This window comes from Protopterus annectens, chromosome 4.part0 (genome assembly GCF_019279795.1).
Source record: "Protopterus annectens isolate FY-2018-M chromosome 4.part0, PAN1.0, whole genome shotgun sequence".
NCBI lineage: Eukaryota > Metazoa > Chordata > Ceratodontiformes > Protopteridae > Protopterus > Protopterus annectens.
Genome location: NC_056733.1, coordinates 591,483,738 through 591,497,630, shown reverse-complemented (window position 1 = coordinate 591,497,630; position 13,893 = coordinate 591,483,738). Strand labels below are relative to the sequence as shown.

General features: G+C 37.4%; 1 protein-coding gene across 3 annotated transcripts in view; it reads right to left on the bottom strand.

The window, feature by feature from the left end:
- Nucleotides 1-1,266: 1,266 nt before the first annotated feature.
- Nucleotides 1,267-13,893, bottom strand: part of SCARB1 (scavenger receptor class B member 1) — a 1,184,693-nt gene continuing 1,172,066 nt past the window's right edge. For 2 of the 3 annotated variants that reach the window (XM_044068527.1, XM_044068529.1), the window contains exons 12-13: nucleotides 13,247-13,372; nucleotides 3,286-3,410 (exon numbers count right to left, since the gene is read on the bottom strand). In XM_044068527.1, coding sequence (XP_043924462.1) covers nucleotides 13,247-13,372 — 126 coding nt within the window. In that variant the 3' untranslated portion in view covers nucleotides 3,286-3,410. Of the gene's footprint in view, nucleotides 3,411-13,246; nucleotides 13,373-13,893 lie in introns of all 3 variants that reach the window. The other variant, XM_044068528.1, reaches the window with a different exon arrangement.

Sequence of the window (13,893 nt, the reverse complement as noted above, 5' to 3'; positions counted from 1 at the left end):
AGGCACCCCAGATGAGGATCAAACTGGAGAACCTCCTACTGTGAGGTGGCAACGCTAACCACTGCGGCCTCCCAATCTAAAATGATTTTTTTTTTTAAATTCCAGAAATTATGTTTCTTTATCCAAGGCTTGTGTTGTGTTAGCCTGAAAGTTTACAGTTTCTCTCTTACTAGATGTACATATCCATGCTTAAAACTATTAAATCAAGACAAATTTGTCCTCATCATTTTTTACACTCCATATTTGACATTCCATAACCATCTACTATTATACCATATGACAACATATGTGCAAAACATAGACACGTTCAATTTGTTGCAAGTTCAATTATACTAACAAAACAATTTGCCAAACTCTTGGCAAAATGCATCAGAGAAAATCAACAGGCTCACATTTTCAACTATTCAAAAAATCTGAAATCCTAATCACTGACTACATCAGTAAAGATGAATGGCCATTTAAAAAAAATCAACCGTATTATAAAATAGTTTCTTATTGTCAGTGTAAGTACAAAATAGCAGTGAAATATCAGTGATATGTTTAATTCTGCAGCAAAACTTCACAGCAAAAATAAAATAAAAAAAAAAATGTTAGCAGAGTGTCTCTCTCCTAACGGCATAAGCCAGAAATAATATTAGTGAAATATTTGGTTAAATGTCAAGTTTTGCTACTGCTATCACCTGATATGGCAATGGTGAGTACAAAAGCGATTATTCCCCACTTCCCTGTCCATGGTGGACTAACCATGGAGCTGATTATGTAAAATATTTTCTAAGTGTATGAAGGTTTCCCTACAGAAAACTAATCCATTTATCAGTGGTCATCTTTTTCAACATACACACTGCATAAAGCCATTCAATAAAACTCCTACTACTTAGATGATTATCTATGATCACATCATTACTATCAGTGCAAGCAAAACAATGTTATTAGAACTCTTTGTGAAGTTTTTCTGATGTAACTCATGTTTTCTAGCAATGAGAGAAGTCTTTTGGCTTTTCCTGGTTAGGGGTCGCCACAGCGGATCTCCGGTCCGCTAATAATTGGCAGTTGTTTTTTATGGTGTCGAGTTGCCAGCCCGACGCCCAACCTTCAACTTGTACTAAGTTGCTATACCAAGTATGCAAGCATCACAAAGTAAGATCACTCAGCTCTTAGTAGTATGTTTAATTAGTGCACATATTTCATCCAGGTGGATGCACTACAGTTCATATTTATTCCAGTTTGGCTACATTGATGATATACACATAGATGTACCATTACTGCTTTACAATAATAAACAGTCTTTATTTAGGTAACTAAAACAGTAGATACAATTAGTACAAGGCATGTTGGGAATAAACTATAATCTTCTAAGAATTCGAATTGTGTAAGTAGATGTTGAGTAGCATGCCTACGTCCAACATACAGAATATGGAAAAAAAATCTATTCGTCTGTTATGAAGTGTCCTTCTACTTAGCAAAACAACCACTGGATTTAGCCTCAATATGGCCAAAGCTGCTTATCCCCCTTCTCCAAGTAAAACTGCGGGTTTCATTATGGATCAGTACTAATTTTCATGATGCATAGGATATGACATTTGGCACCCAAAACTAATCTGTAGTACATTATCAAGAAAATTCTATACTGCTGTTTCAGAAGTTGATTTCCTGAAAAATATATTGTTATCTTCTAACCTCTCAGCCTGTACTACAAAGCAGATTGTCATATTGCAGTGGCACATAGAGCTGTCCCTGAGAAATTATGATTGATTAAAATAGTAGAAAAACAGACATTGTTTCCAGCAGCTAAACTTTCGCATATGCTGTTCATAAGAATACAAAAAGTATGACATGACACAAGTTGTACTCTACAACAGAATAAAATCTTGTCCACATGTCTGTCTTTTGCATGCCATCCCTGAAAATTTTTATAACAAAATGTTATTCCCCACCAAAACCATTATATGGTATGGAAGTGATAGAGCTCAGTAAAAAGCTTGGCTTGAAACAGAGTAATACGCATTTTTGTCTACAAAAACCTAGTGCAAAAATAGAATACAAAAGGCAGTTACTTCATTAAAGCAAAGACATTTCTTCCAGTAAGGCACCACAAACAGGAATCCTTAGACAATATAAAAAACTTTTGCTACACACCTTTGACTACAAAGAGATGCATTCCCACCCAGTGGCAAAGATTGTTGAAAAATAATAGAACATGTTCTCCCTAAGGAAGATGTCAAGTTGTCTGCATTAAACCTACTGATGTACTCTGGTGACTTTCAAAGTAGGGTCTTATCACAGTAGAATAAGCTGGGCACAAGTATACAGAAACAAACATAACAGAAGTTTCAACAAAAAGAATATAAGGTGGTGTGGACTGAATTTGGTGATGGACTACCTTGGAACAAGTTAGCATTAAAAAATAAGCTCCCTCAGTGTTATGTTTTAGCAGTCACATTAATAAAACACAGTGACTTGTGTTTGTTTTGCTGGTCATACCCTTTATCTGACATTTTCTCAACCCACTGACTAAGTGCCATCCAATTGAAAAGCGCGTGTGTGTAATATTACAGTAACCTTCCAGTGACATGGTAGCACAATTAACTTTTCATCCCGATTATGGACTTATGTTCTTTGCTGTTATGTTTCACCTGCTGTCATTTCTGAAAAAAAAATGTCCGGGTGCAATGTCTTACCAGATACTTTGTCTATTAACGCATAACACTTCTGGGGTACAGATGTGCTTGTTCCAATTTTGAATCAGCATTTCAGTAGACTGCCTTACCAGGTAACCATAGCTAAAATATACATGCATTAGGTGAGCTGTTTAACCTAATAAAGGAAACAATGCTGTTATTTTTTTTTCTGGCTTTACAATTACAAGTGTTACAACATTAGGGCAATTTTAAAAAAAGGTGGCAGGCAGTTAACTAGGAAGAACATTTCAAAGGTATTCAAGCTTTTTTAACCACTGTGCAGGAATGCTTCCCTTAAGCCTGGCTCAAGAAATGTTTCTGTAGATTGTCTTAGTCCTCCAGTTCCTGGGTTCTCTGATCCAGAAACTAGAGAACAGATGCTAACAGTCACAGAGGTGGCTTGGCCTATAAAATTAGGAAACTGTACAAAGAATTAGTTTAGGCCTACAATGTAAACGTGTATGCTACAAATAATAAACACTGTTTATTGTGCCCACAGCAAAATGTCATTACTTGCTGTACTTTGCTTTGGCATGGAAGCATTCTTTTATGGGCACAAAGTTGAATAATTACAGATTGCCATAAAAATACTGAAAAAATAAACATTTAGGTTTTATTAGAAGGTGTAGGACTTCTATTAATCGAACTATCTTCCAGAAATGGTGCAGTATCGGACACAGCAGATTCTCCACTTTGTTTCCAGTGCCTTGAAGACTTTTCTCTCACCTCTTTCTGCATTTAAAGAAAATTAAAAACATATACATTACAATGCATAAAATAATGGTAATCCATTAAAAAAATGTAAGTTAGACTTAACCTTATAAAGCTACAGGAAATAATTTATTTGCTGCATTAATTTATAGAAACAGAATCAGTACTACTGAATCGGGTTACCAGTATGCACCCCAGTGTGCATGTTATGCTATATACTTTTAGTTTATGTTTCTTTCTATAGTCTCATTTAATATATATGCATTTAACTTTCAACATGTTAGTATATGGTAAATAAAGACAGCATTACCCAGACAATGTAATGGCATATATCGGTTTTGCTGGGAGCTTTGCCCTTGCAGCCCCCCTGAAGTGGTGGGCTGTGCCCCCACCTTCTGCTGGTTATATGCACTAGCTATGAGATCATTGTATCTGAAAATAAGGGGATTACCAAGAGTTACCACAACCTCAGAGTGCATATTTCCTGATCGCACATTAAATATGTCTGTTATACATGTTTCTTATGTACAGAGTGCTTTTTACAAATTTAGGTCCAAAATTTACTTCATACCATTTTTTAACCATTCTAATAATCACAAATGGGCAGCTATACTTGGGTAGAATGCATCTTCTGTGCACTGAAGGGAGATTGAGATTGGTCCAACAGTAACTTGGTGAGCAGTGTCTGACTTAGGGTTACAGTGTCTTACAAAATGTCAGCTAAATAGTGGCCAACATAATCAAGGTAAACAGTCAACTGTTTCCAAAAGGCACATTTCTTTAATTAGGCTAATATGTGGCATAATATAACCTAAGACAGCAACTTCAGAGATGCACAACAGTCTAGCTTCTTCTCAGCCTTATAGGTGTATACTAGCCTACTGGCCACTGGGGCCATTATAAACCTAGCCATGCATCACAAAAATATCCCACACGTTTTGTGCATGAGAGATTCTTTTAAGGGGTGTGTGTTAGGACATGACTGTCTATGTCCATTTGAGATATAGATGTCAGACCTGGGATGAATTTCCAATTTCCCATCCACTGGTCCAGGTTGCACTTGAATAAGGTTAGGGAAAGTCTCTGCTTCATATGTATAGGAAACCTATTACAGAGAATGGGCATTCTCTGAGACACATACCTGTTCCTCCAACATGACTTACTTAAGTCACAAGCAAAGTTTAAATCCTTAGGTTTAGTAGTTCTGGTACTGTTCGTTTTGCAGATATACCAAAGGTCCATAAGAGTGGGATCTGAGGATGCCTTGTATGCTAGGCATAAATCAATTCACAATAGTCTGTAGGAAACAGAAATAGGGCTTTGAGGCAATTTGCACAGGATGCTAGGTTTACACCCTATATTCTTTTTGTGAGAAACCTCTGTGAACATTCCAGCTGTTGCAGGTACCTACCAAAGGGGGTGTTGTATTCAGTGATGGGTCCAATGAGGGCTGAGTTCAGTGACATGACCTAGATACTATGCCCGTACTTATAAGCTGAGTGACATAGACTGATTTTCTTACTACCTTAGACACATGTTGGTTGAAAGCCAAATCCCTGACAATAATGTCCACTTTTAGCTGTGTTTTATCAATGAGATAGTTTCCCCGGGCAGCAAACTTCCCAAAGAGGTACTATTAGGCATTTCTTGGCATTGAGTTTTAAACCATGGCTTTGGCACTAGTCATTTACCTGTGTTCGACTTTAGCTATCTGGGGGGGGGGTTCTATGATTGCCCCTAGCTTGCAATCTTCTGAAAACTTCATAAGCCAGAGGCCCTTAACATTGGCCTTCACTTCTGAAAAATAGGTACCAATGAGGAACAGACCCAGCACAGAGCCCTGGGGGACTCCATTGGTGACTGGCCTCTTGGTGGTGGTACTCTCTACAGTCCTAACTTCCTGGCTACCATCTGTGAGTCAACTGGCTAGCCAGTGAGTTATATAGGGGTTTATGCCTAATTACATGAGTTTGTCTATAATGCCCAAGTGAGGTATTGTATCAAATGCTTTAGCTAGGTCAAGGTAGGCAGCATGCACTGTTTTGCCGTTATCCATTGCCTTGGTGACCTTTTCAAAGAAGTCCACCAGGTTCAGTATGCTTGACCTACTTTTAATGAAACCAAACTGGGTTGGGTTCATATCAGAAGGCTCAAGGAAGCTGCAGAAGGCAGTATCTTCCACATCGTCCAGCAATGACTATTAAGTTACATCAAATGCATGTGACAGTGTATAGCAGTATGCATCTGATGACACATATTACTAGCCCCCTTTCCTTCTACAACTGCGCTTGGAATAAGAGATAAAAATGTGTTAGTCAGTACATGCAAATCAAACAGTGTACCTTAAGGAGGAAAATAAAAATGAAAGAAAAAATAAATGAAACTATACCAGCAGTCTACAAGTTCTTATAAACATGCCAAGACAATAACACTTATTAAATACATACAGAAATACGCAGATACAAATGGCAGAAAATGAAACTGATGCCTCTTTAATGAATCATGTCATAGGTTAATCCAGAATTCAGTTCTAATGTCTTCCTTGTCTGCTTAATCTGACCAGCTACACTGGCTGTGAAGAGAAAAAAATGTCTTAAAGGTGATATTTACACAGGGAAAAAAGTTGTTTCTTGCCCTGTGGATGATGCCACTTACTTGAGACTATATAATTCATTCCCAAAAGGCCTTCCACACACTCTTAGCACCTTTGCATATTCCAAGATTACCTGTTGCCAGATATGTCCAGCCAGCTGCATTTTTTTGTCTCTTTCCATATTATCACCTAGATAGTAACACCTTCGGCATGTTTTCTTTACATTCCTACCTGTCTCTTTCAATGTTGTCTGCCACTATGGACTCTACCACAGATCTCTTAACAAACAAACAGACCTTCAATGAGGTTCCTGACTTGGTTTACTATCAATACTGCGAAAGGCAAAACATTTGCCATTCGCAATACTGAAATAAACCACTGAACCTGGAATCTCAACTCCTACACAATGTCGACCCAAATGATCAACACATTTGAGTTGACATTGCCACCATCAACATCATGTGATATCCGTATAGGAGCTGATGTAAATCAAACTCCTATACAACATATCACGTTTTTTGCAGGGGGCAATCCCCCCCATACCCCCTGCTAATAATATATTCCAACTCCAGGATTGCACTACACAGTGGGGATATGGATGAATTTCCAGTCCCCACTGTATCGCAATCTCCGTACAGTTTGTGGAACACACTTATGCGAATGCACTACTGCATTCCCATATGTGTGATTGACAACCCCATACACTTGACACTGTGCAAATGACAATCTGATTTTCGATAGCATATGTGCAGACAGCTTATCATTCACACAACTGATAGTAAACCTCCTGACTTAGTATAAACATCATAATCATTCTTTTTTTTTATCTTGGAGAAAGCATCTGTCAAGACTGTGTCTGCTCTGCTCATTCCCAATTTTTTACCAAGACTACTGTCACATCACTCACTTAGCTTGTCTAAGTTTCTTATTTTGTTGTCATTCTCTTCAGAGTGATTCAGAATATTTTACTCTTAACCCACAACAGGCCATATCTAGTGCTCCCATCCCTCCAATTTGTTGGTCAATAATTCATATGCATTAAAATCCGATTGACATAATCCCTCACTAATCTGTGAAACTATGCTTTGCAGTAACTGGTCCTCTGATTAGGCAGACAAAAAGTACTGTATGACCCGTTTTGCTTGTGGAGCTACTTCTGCCTGTCATGATCATTAAAAAATTGTCTGCTGGCTGTGCAATGCAGACTGTGAACAGATCTATGCAAATATCTGGATTCTGGCTTGAGTGTAGGTAAGCAAGATGGATATGAATGGATGGGATGTGGGGCCACTAAACTTCTGAAATTTCTTCTAGTTAATCTAGTGATTCTATGATAGTACAAGAAGGTTGGGGGAAACAAACTAAGGTTTTCATATTGTGGAATTCAGAGAAGGTGGAGATGTTAGTGTGACAAATTGTATGCCACACAAGCTAAGGGAAACATTACGGGCATGAACAGTATATAATTACATGCTTTTGAAAACAACTGCTAAAGTGAACCAAAATCGGAGATTAAAATCACTACACATATGTAAATTCACAACACTAAACCTTCCATTTCAACTACATAACATTTGCATTGTCTAAGAATATCAAGAACAAAGGGAATATTCACAACTTTGAGCAGTGCAGAAGTATGAAACTCCTGTCAAACCGCATGAAAGTTCTGGAGATGGTGATTGATAATGAATATACAGTGTAGTAGAAAGTAAGATGGGAGATGAGCAGTTCGGATTCAGATCAGGATGCAACACAACTGACCCAATGTTTGCAGTGAAACAGATACTTGAGAAGAAGCTAGAGATGAGGAGAGAGTCCAAGTGGGCATTCCTAGACTTGGAGAAAGCATATAAAAGTCCCAAGAAAGCTGATTTGGGCAGTCATGCAGTTTCAAAGTCCCAGAAACATTGGTAGAATTGGTGCAATCTATGTACAAGGACTCAGTGACTCAAATACAAACAGTGCTTAGTCTCACATAGGGGTTTCTAGTGGGAGGGGGTGTACACCAGGGTTCAGCTCTGAACCCACTGCTTTTTGTACTGGTGATGAACTACATTAGCAAACAGATCAGGGGGGACAGATCAACAAGTTTAGTATATGCAGATGATGTGCCATTATAGGCAGACTCTGAGCAAGACAAAGGAATAAAAATGGAATGCAAAACTGAAGGCACATGGGATGAAACCATTTACAGATAAAACAGTTGTAATGGCAGCAAATAGGGGAAATCAGAAGAAACTGAGAAATGAGATATTATGGAAAATAGTAGAAAAGGTTAATAGCTTTGTGTATTTAGGAGGGGTGTGAGAGGAGAAGGGAAGTCTCAATGAGGAAGTCAAAGCTAGAACCAGAAGGGCTGCAACCAGCTGGCACAGAATGACAGGTGTAGTATATGACAGAAGAATGCCAAAGAACCTGAAAAGTAAGATGTACCAAACAGCGTTGTGACTAGCACTATGGTATACAGAAACCTGGGCAGTAAAGGCAGCGCAGGTGAGGAAGCAAGAGGTGATGAAGTTGAAGTGCCTGAGACAGGTGGTAGGATTCACACCGTGGGTAAAGTAAAGAAATGAGGACATAAGAGCTGAAGCCAAAGTAGCTCCAATTGCAGAAAAGGTCAAAAAGAACAGATTATTGTGGTTTGGACACATACAGAAAAGCAAAAACAATCTGGTGAAGAAGATGTGGAACAGACAGGAAGAAGGCAAGAGGAAATGAAGGCCTCCAGAAAAGAGGTAGCTGGATTGTGTGAGAGAAGACCTGTGACAGTCAGTCATGACTGTCAAAGAAAGCAGGAGACTGGCATTGAAGGGAGAGAGATGGCAACAGCTGACACAATGCCCCAACCCCATGCAGAAACATGAGAAATAGGGGGTTGATGATGATGGTCCGAGTGTACAATGGTTTGTAGTGTTTGCGTACATCTTCAGAGACAGCCAATGCGATGCATTTACTTGTACCTCTAATATGACTACCTCTGCCAGTCATATTACTGAAAAGGATGGACTCTATGTTTTTATGTAGATTCCTGATCAGACATGTTATAAATCAAAATACATAGTGATATTTCAAACTGTAAACAAACATAACAAAACACACAGCAAGTATTTAATAATGAACTACTGGATGGAAAAAGTCTACAAACATTGCATATCAGAAGTGAGACAAAATTAACAGCAAAAAAAAAAGGCACAGATTATGTGATCAGTTATTACAGACAATTCTGATCTATTTAACAAGAATATAAAATTGTTTATAAATGCAGCTCTTTAGAAGGGTTCTGTTTTTCTCAAGACACTGTTTCTAACAGCTGCTCTAGTGACATTGAGGGATAAAGCCCTAATTGAAGCTCAGCTGAACCAGGTTCAACTAGTGGCTGAGGTGACTAATGGAGTGGTAAGGAGGGATAGGTGTGCCCATCTTGGGTGGGAGGGTGCCCATCAATGATGCTCCCTAAGGGGAGCTGCCCTCAGACACAGTCAACAAGTGTGGGGTATGTGGAAAGGGAGTAGGGTAGGGCATATAAAAAAGAATTCCCCCAGATAGAAGCACAGTTGACTGAGCCCCCAGGTCACCCTTAGGATCCATAACCAGCCCCAGCAATACTGAAGTAGTCTTGGAGACAGGAGTATGGCTCGTAGAATCAGCATGGAAGTGGGGTACTAGGGGCCGGGTCAGTAGGGTGAGATCTGATGGGACAAGAAACTTTTCTTAATGTTAATGATTGACCTGCTCGCATAGGCATTTTGCTGCTGACTATACTGCCATTCAACAGGGTTCAGCTAGTGAATCACAAACAGGAAAGGCCATCTGAGCAACCAGTGGCCAGCAATTTTGGTAATGACAATAAGGATTAGTTTCACTACAAGGCTGATTCCAGATGGACAAATGAGAGAGTATAGCTTGTCAAGTATGCAGATCATAGGCTGGCTAGAAGTCATGTGTCATCACATGAATGAGTATGTGAAGAAGGTTACAGCCATGTTTATGATGCTACAATAATCTGCCAGAGAGCATTGATGGCAGGTGAAACCTATCATATAAATCTGAATCTTAAATGTGCTGCTTGCCTTTAAGGCACTGATGTGAGCCACTCAGGGATTATTATTTATCAGTACAGAGTAGTGGGAATGTATGTGGTTAGGGAGTGTAACATGGACTCCACTGGTAGGGAGGAACATAAGTTAGAAACCTGATGTGCGTGATATGAAATACATATTAAAAAAATAAGACTATAACTTCACACAGTATACTTCAACATAACATAAGTTACTTGCAAGCTTTCTCTTTATAGGGGTGAGAGATTGGCATAATGGTTAAGGTGTTTACCTTACAGACAAGGTGCAGGGTTTGATTCTTACATGTGGTAATTGGCTAGGCTTAAAATGGCTCACAAGGGCAGCTAGCCTATGAATCTGGATTCCATTGCAAAAGAAAAGATACAGCATACATGAAGCAGATGCATCTTGTTTTTTCTGTTTTCTTTTTGTTACCACTTCAGCTTACTGACTGAAAAATTAAATGTTCTGACTATCCCAAAAGTGATTACATATTTTTAAAAATCATGGTGATGGCATAATTAACCAGATGTAACACTTCTAGGCTACATTTGCAACTGTATTTTTACTTGCAGAAGCTCCAAATAGAAGTCCTACATGTCAACAACTGTTGCTCAAAAACAGGTTAAAATTAAATGTTAAAAAATGCAATATCACATTTGTTATACAGCCTTTTCATCAATCTTATAGTTTAGACAACAGCCCACTTCAAAATTAAATATGGTGATGGGCCTTAGAACATTGGTAGAGAATTATCTTGCCTTTGGTCTTCATGTAGCAACAATGGTTAGGAAATCCTTTTAACTGGTAGAGCAGATTGCAAAAGGTATTTCAGCCAGGGCCAAGGAAATTCTTACCCCTCTACATTCTGCATTGATCACACATATTATCAAATACAATGCCCCTGTTGGGATTTATCTTACTAGGCATATCAAGTAACTGGAAAGTTCCCAGAGGTTCCTAGCCAAAAAAAAAAAATATCCCAGGCTTAAAAGATCACCAGCAGACTCCTTAAGGGTGATCTTTACTTTGCTTTTCAGGCCATTAAAGATCTAACAGTCCAAGACCTCTTATATCTTCATGAAGTAAAATGGTCTCACTTACAGAAGAACCATGGGTCTTAACATACTTCAGCAAATAAACAAAAACAGTACAGAGCCTTATGTATCACGTAACACCTATCCCTTTCTCTAGAACAAACTTCCACTCCAAATTAAACAATGCAGCACACTTTCTTCTTTGATAAAGGGGTTAGACAGCTGGATGGGTATCTACAAATTCACCCCTGCTATGACTGACCTGTTTCTCTTTGAAAAAGATGATAAGGGTGGTACTGGCAATGTGTAAATGGGCATGTGGTCAGTTGCTTTGTATCTTCTATGATTCTTTAATTCTAGTGTCATTGCTTTTATTCACACTACTGTGTTATAAGGATGTTTTTATTATCTCACTGTTTTTTCATGACCAATTGCTAAAATTTGTTATTTGTATTATGATCTTTTGGCCCAAATCGTGTCTGAAAAGACACTGTAATGATTATCCCAATCACCAGTCAAAAAGTCACCACATAAATTACTACTTGCAATCAGCTGGCAATTCAGCATTATATAAATAGAGAATGGCTGTTGCTGGACATCTCAGAAAATACCCTAAAACAAGCAATCACCTGATTGGCTATAGGAAACAAGTACAGTGGACCAATAATGCCACCTGAAGCCTGCTTAAAAAAAAAAAAAAAAAAAAAAAGCAAAAAAACAAATAAAAAAACTCTTAGATGATTTACACAAAGTATTTATACATCTCAGGTGAATAGTATTGTCATTTAATTTTCTTATACTTTATAAGGATCTTCTAAATTATAAAACAGTGGTGAGCCTACAAAAGGCATATACTCTGCAATTTTTCATAATTTACATAAGATTAAGTTCTGACACAAACAGCTTTTGTGTTAAAAGTTAGACACAATAAGGAACACTTTTAAGTAATTTAACAAATAGTAATTCATCCAACACTAAGTATGAAGTTTCTGTCATGCAATGTAATTAAAAGCATATCATTCACTATTAGTTTCACTACTTTTTCTCATATTCTAGTATTAACAAACTAGAGCTACTTAAATTACAGCACTTCTAAATGAAAGGCAGCTAACTTGTTTACATCCTTAGTGTAGAAAAACAGATCCTCTGCTGATCATAACAACTTACATTAGTTCCAAACATGGAAGAGCAAAGACTGGCAGTATTCTGACTGACACTGATTTGTGTGTGTGTGTGTGTGTGTGTGTGTGTGTGTGTGTGTGTGTGTGTGTGTGTGTGTGTGTGTGTGTGTGTGTATATATATATATATATATATATATATATATATATATATATTTATAGTGCAAGTATTGCAATTACATGGGCCTCATTATTACATAACCCTTTTGCTTCAAAATTTTTCTTGTAAGATTTTGTGATGCAGTTAACTATAGCTGCAGTAACTAAATAACACAAATAAGTTATTACTCGAGTTAAAGAAGTAAAAGAATAGAGTTTTTATTAAAAATAGGTATAATACGTATACAAATTATATGACCCATATGACAAAAATCACTAAAGCAAACACAAGAGCCATTTTCTAAGAGTATTAATGCCCTGCAGTGTGAGCATTATTTGAAAATAACAGACCTTCCACGGGGAACAGGCCCTCTGCCTACAATACTATTGGGCCTTATAACACAACTAGATGTTCTCTTATTTTCCTATAACACCCACCTTGTCAAGTATTATTGCTTAAATATTTCTGTAAAGAAGCTAAGTACAATATTTTAGCAGAGTACAGTTAACCCATAATTCAGTGTCCTGATCTACTGTCTTGCTCTACTGTATTAAAAAAAGGCAAACCTAAAAAACAGACACCTTTGTACAGTATTTCTCCAATACTGTCTTACACCTTTCCTGGCTAAACTACTGACTATGGGAAATTAAAAGAATAATGTAACAGAAATAGAGAAAAGTATTGTAAAATTTGTTTGAGTAATAAGAAAACAATATTTCAATTCTGCCAGTTGTAATATCATCATTAGGTTCACCAAAATGGAAAAAAAAATGTTGATTTAATATACTCCTGAAACAAATGAACTTTATTAATGTAAAAAAACATATTTTACATGGTGTATAACTACTGTAATTAGAAACATTAATTGTTGCATTTTACCTCATACCCACCTAAAAACGGGCCTCTTGCAGTACTGTCTGGTAAGCAGTGGTCGCCTGTATTTCTGAATGACCATTACTAGCCACTTTACTTGCTGGAGCCTTTTTATTACTACACCAAAATAAATTGCATTCATCCTAGAAGACAACCATTCTTTTTAAATAATTTAATTTCATTTTAAACTTATTTCTATAATAATATACATAAGAACATTACATTTACTTGGAGCACTATGATAATTTAGCTTTTACTTATGTGAAAATTATTTGTATAATTTAATTATTCATGCAAATTAGTTGTTTTTGAGTAGATTTAGTAACTACTGTAATAATTTGTTAATTTTCCACAGCACTATAGCAGATCCACAGTTATGTGACATGCCTTGAGGGTAGAAGGTGGAAGAAAGCACTGCCCACATTGTTACCAGCACCAAAGTAAATCTGATATCAGCAAGTAGAAATTGACAACTCAGAAAATGTGTTGATATCTATACATGTATAGATGCATGTATGGGGTCTATAACACATAGTCGAAGTGTCAAAACTTCGACTATGCAAATATCAAACCCAAAACTGAAAACTCCGAAAACTCAGAACAGAGATTTTTTTTCCCCAGGGAAAAAAATCGCTGTTCCGTTACAAAACGTGGAAACACACAA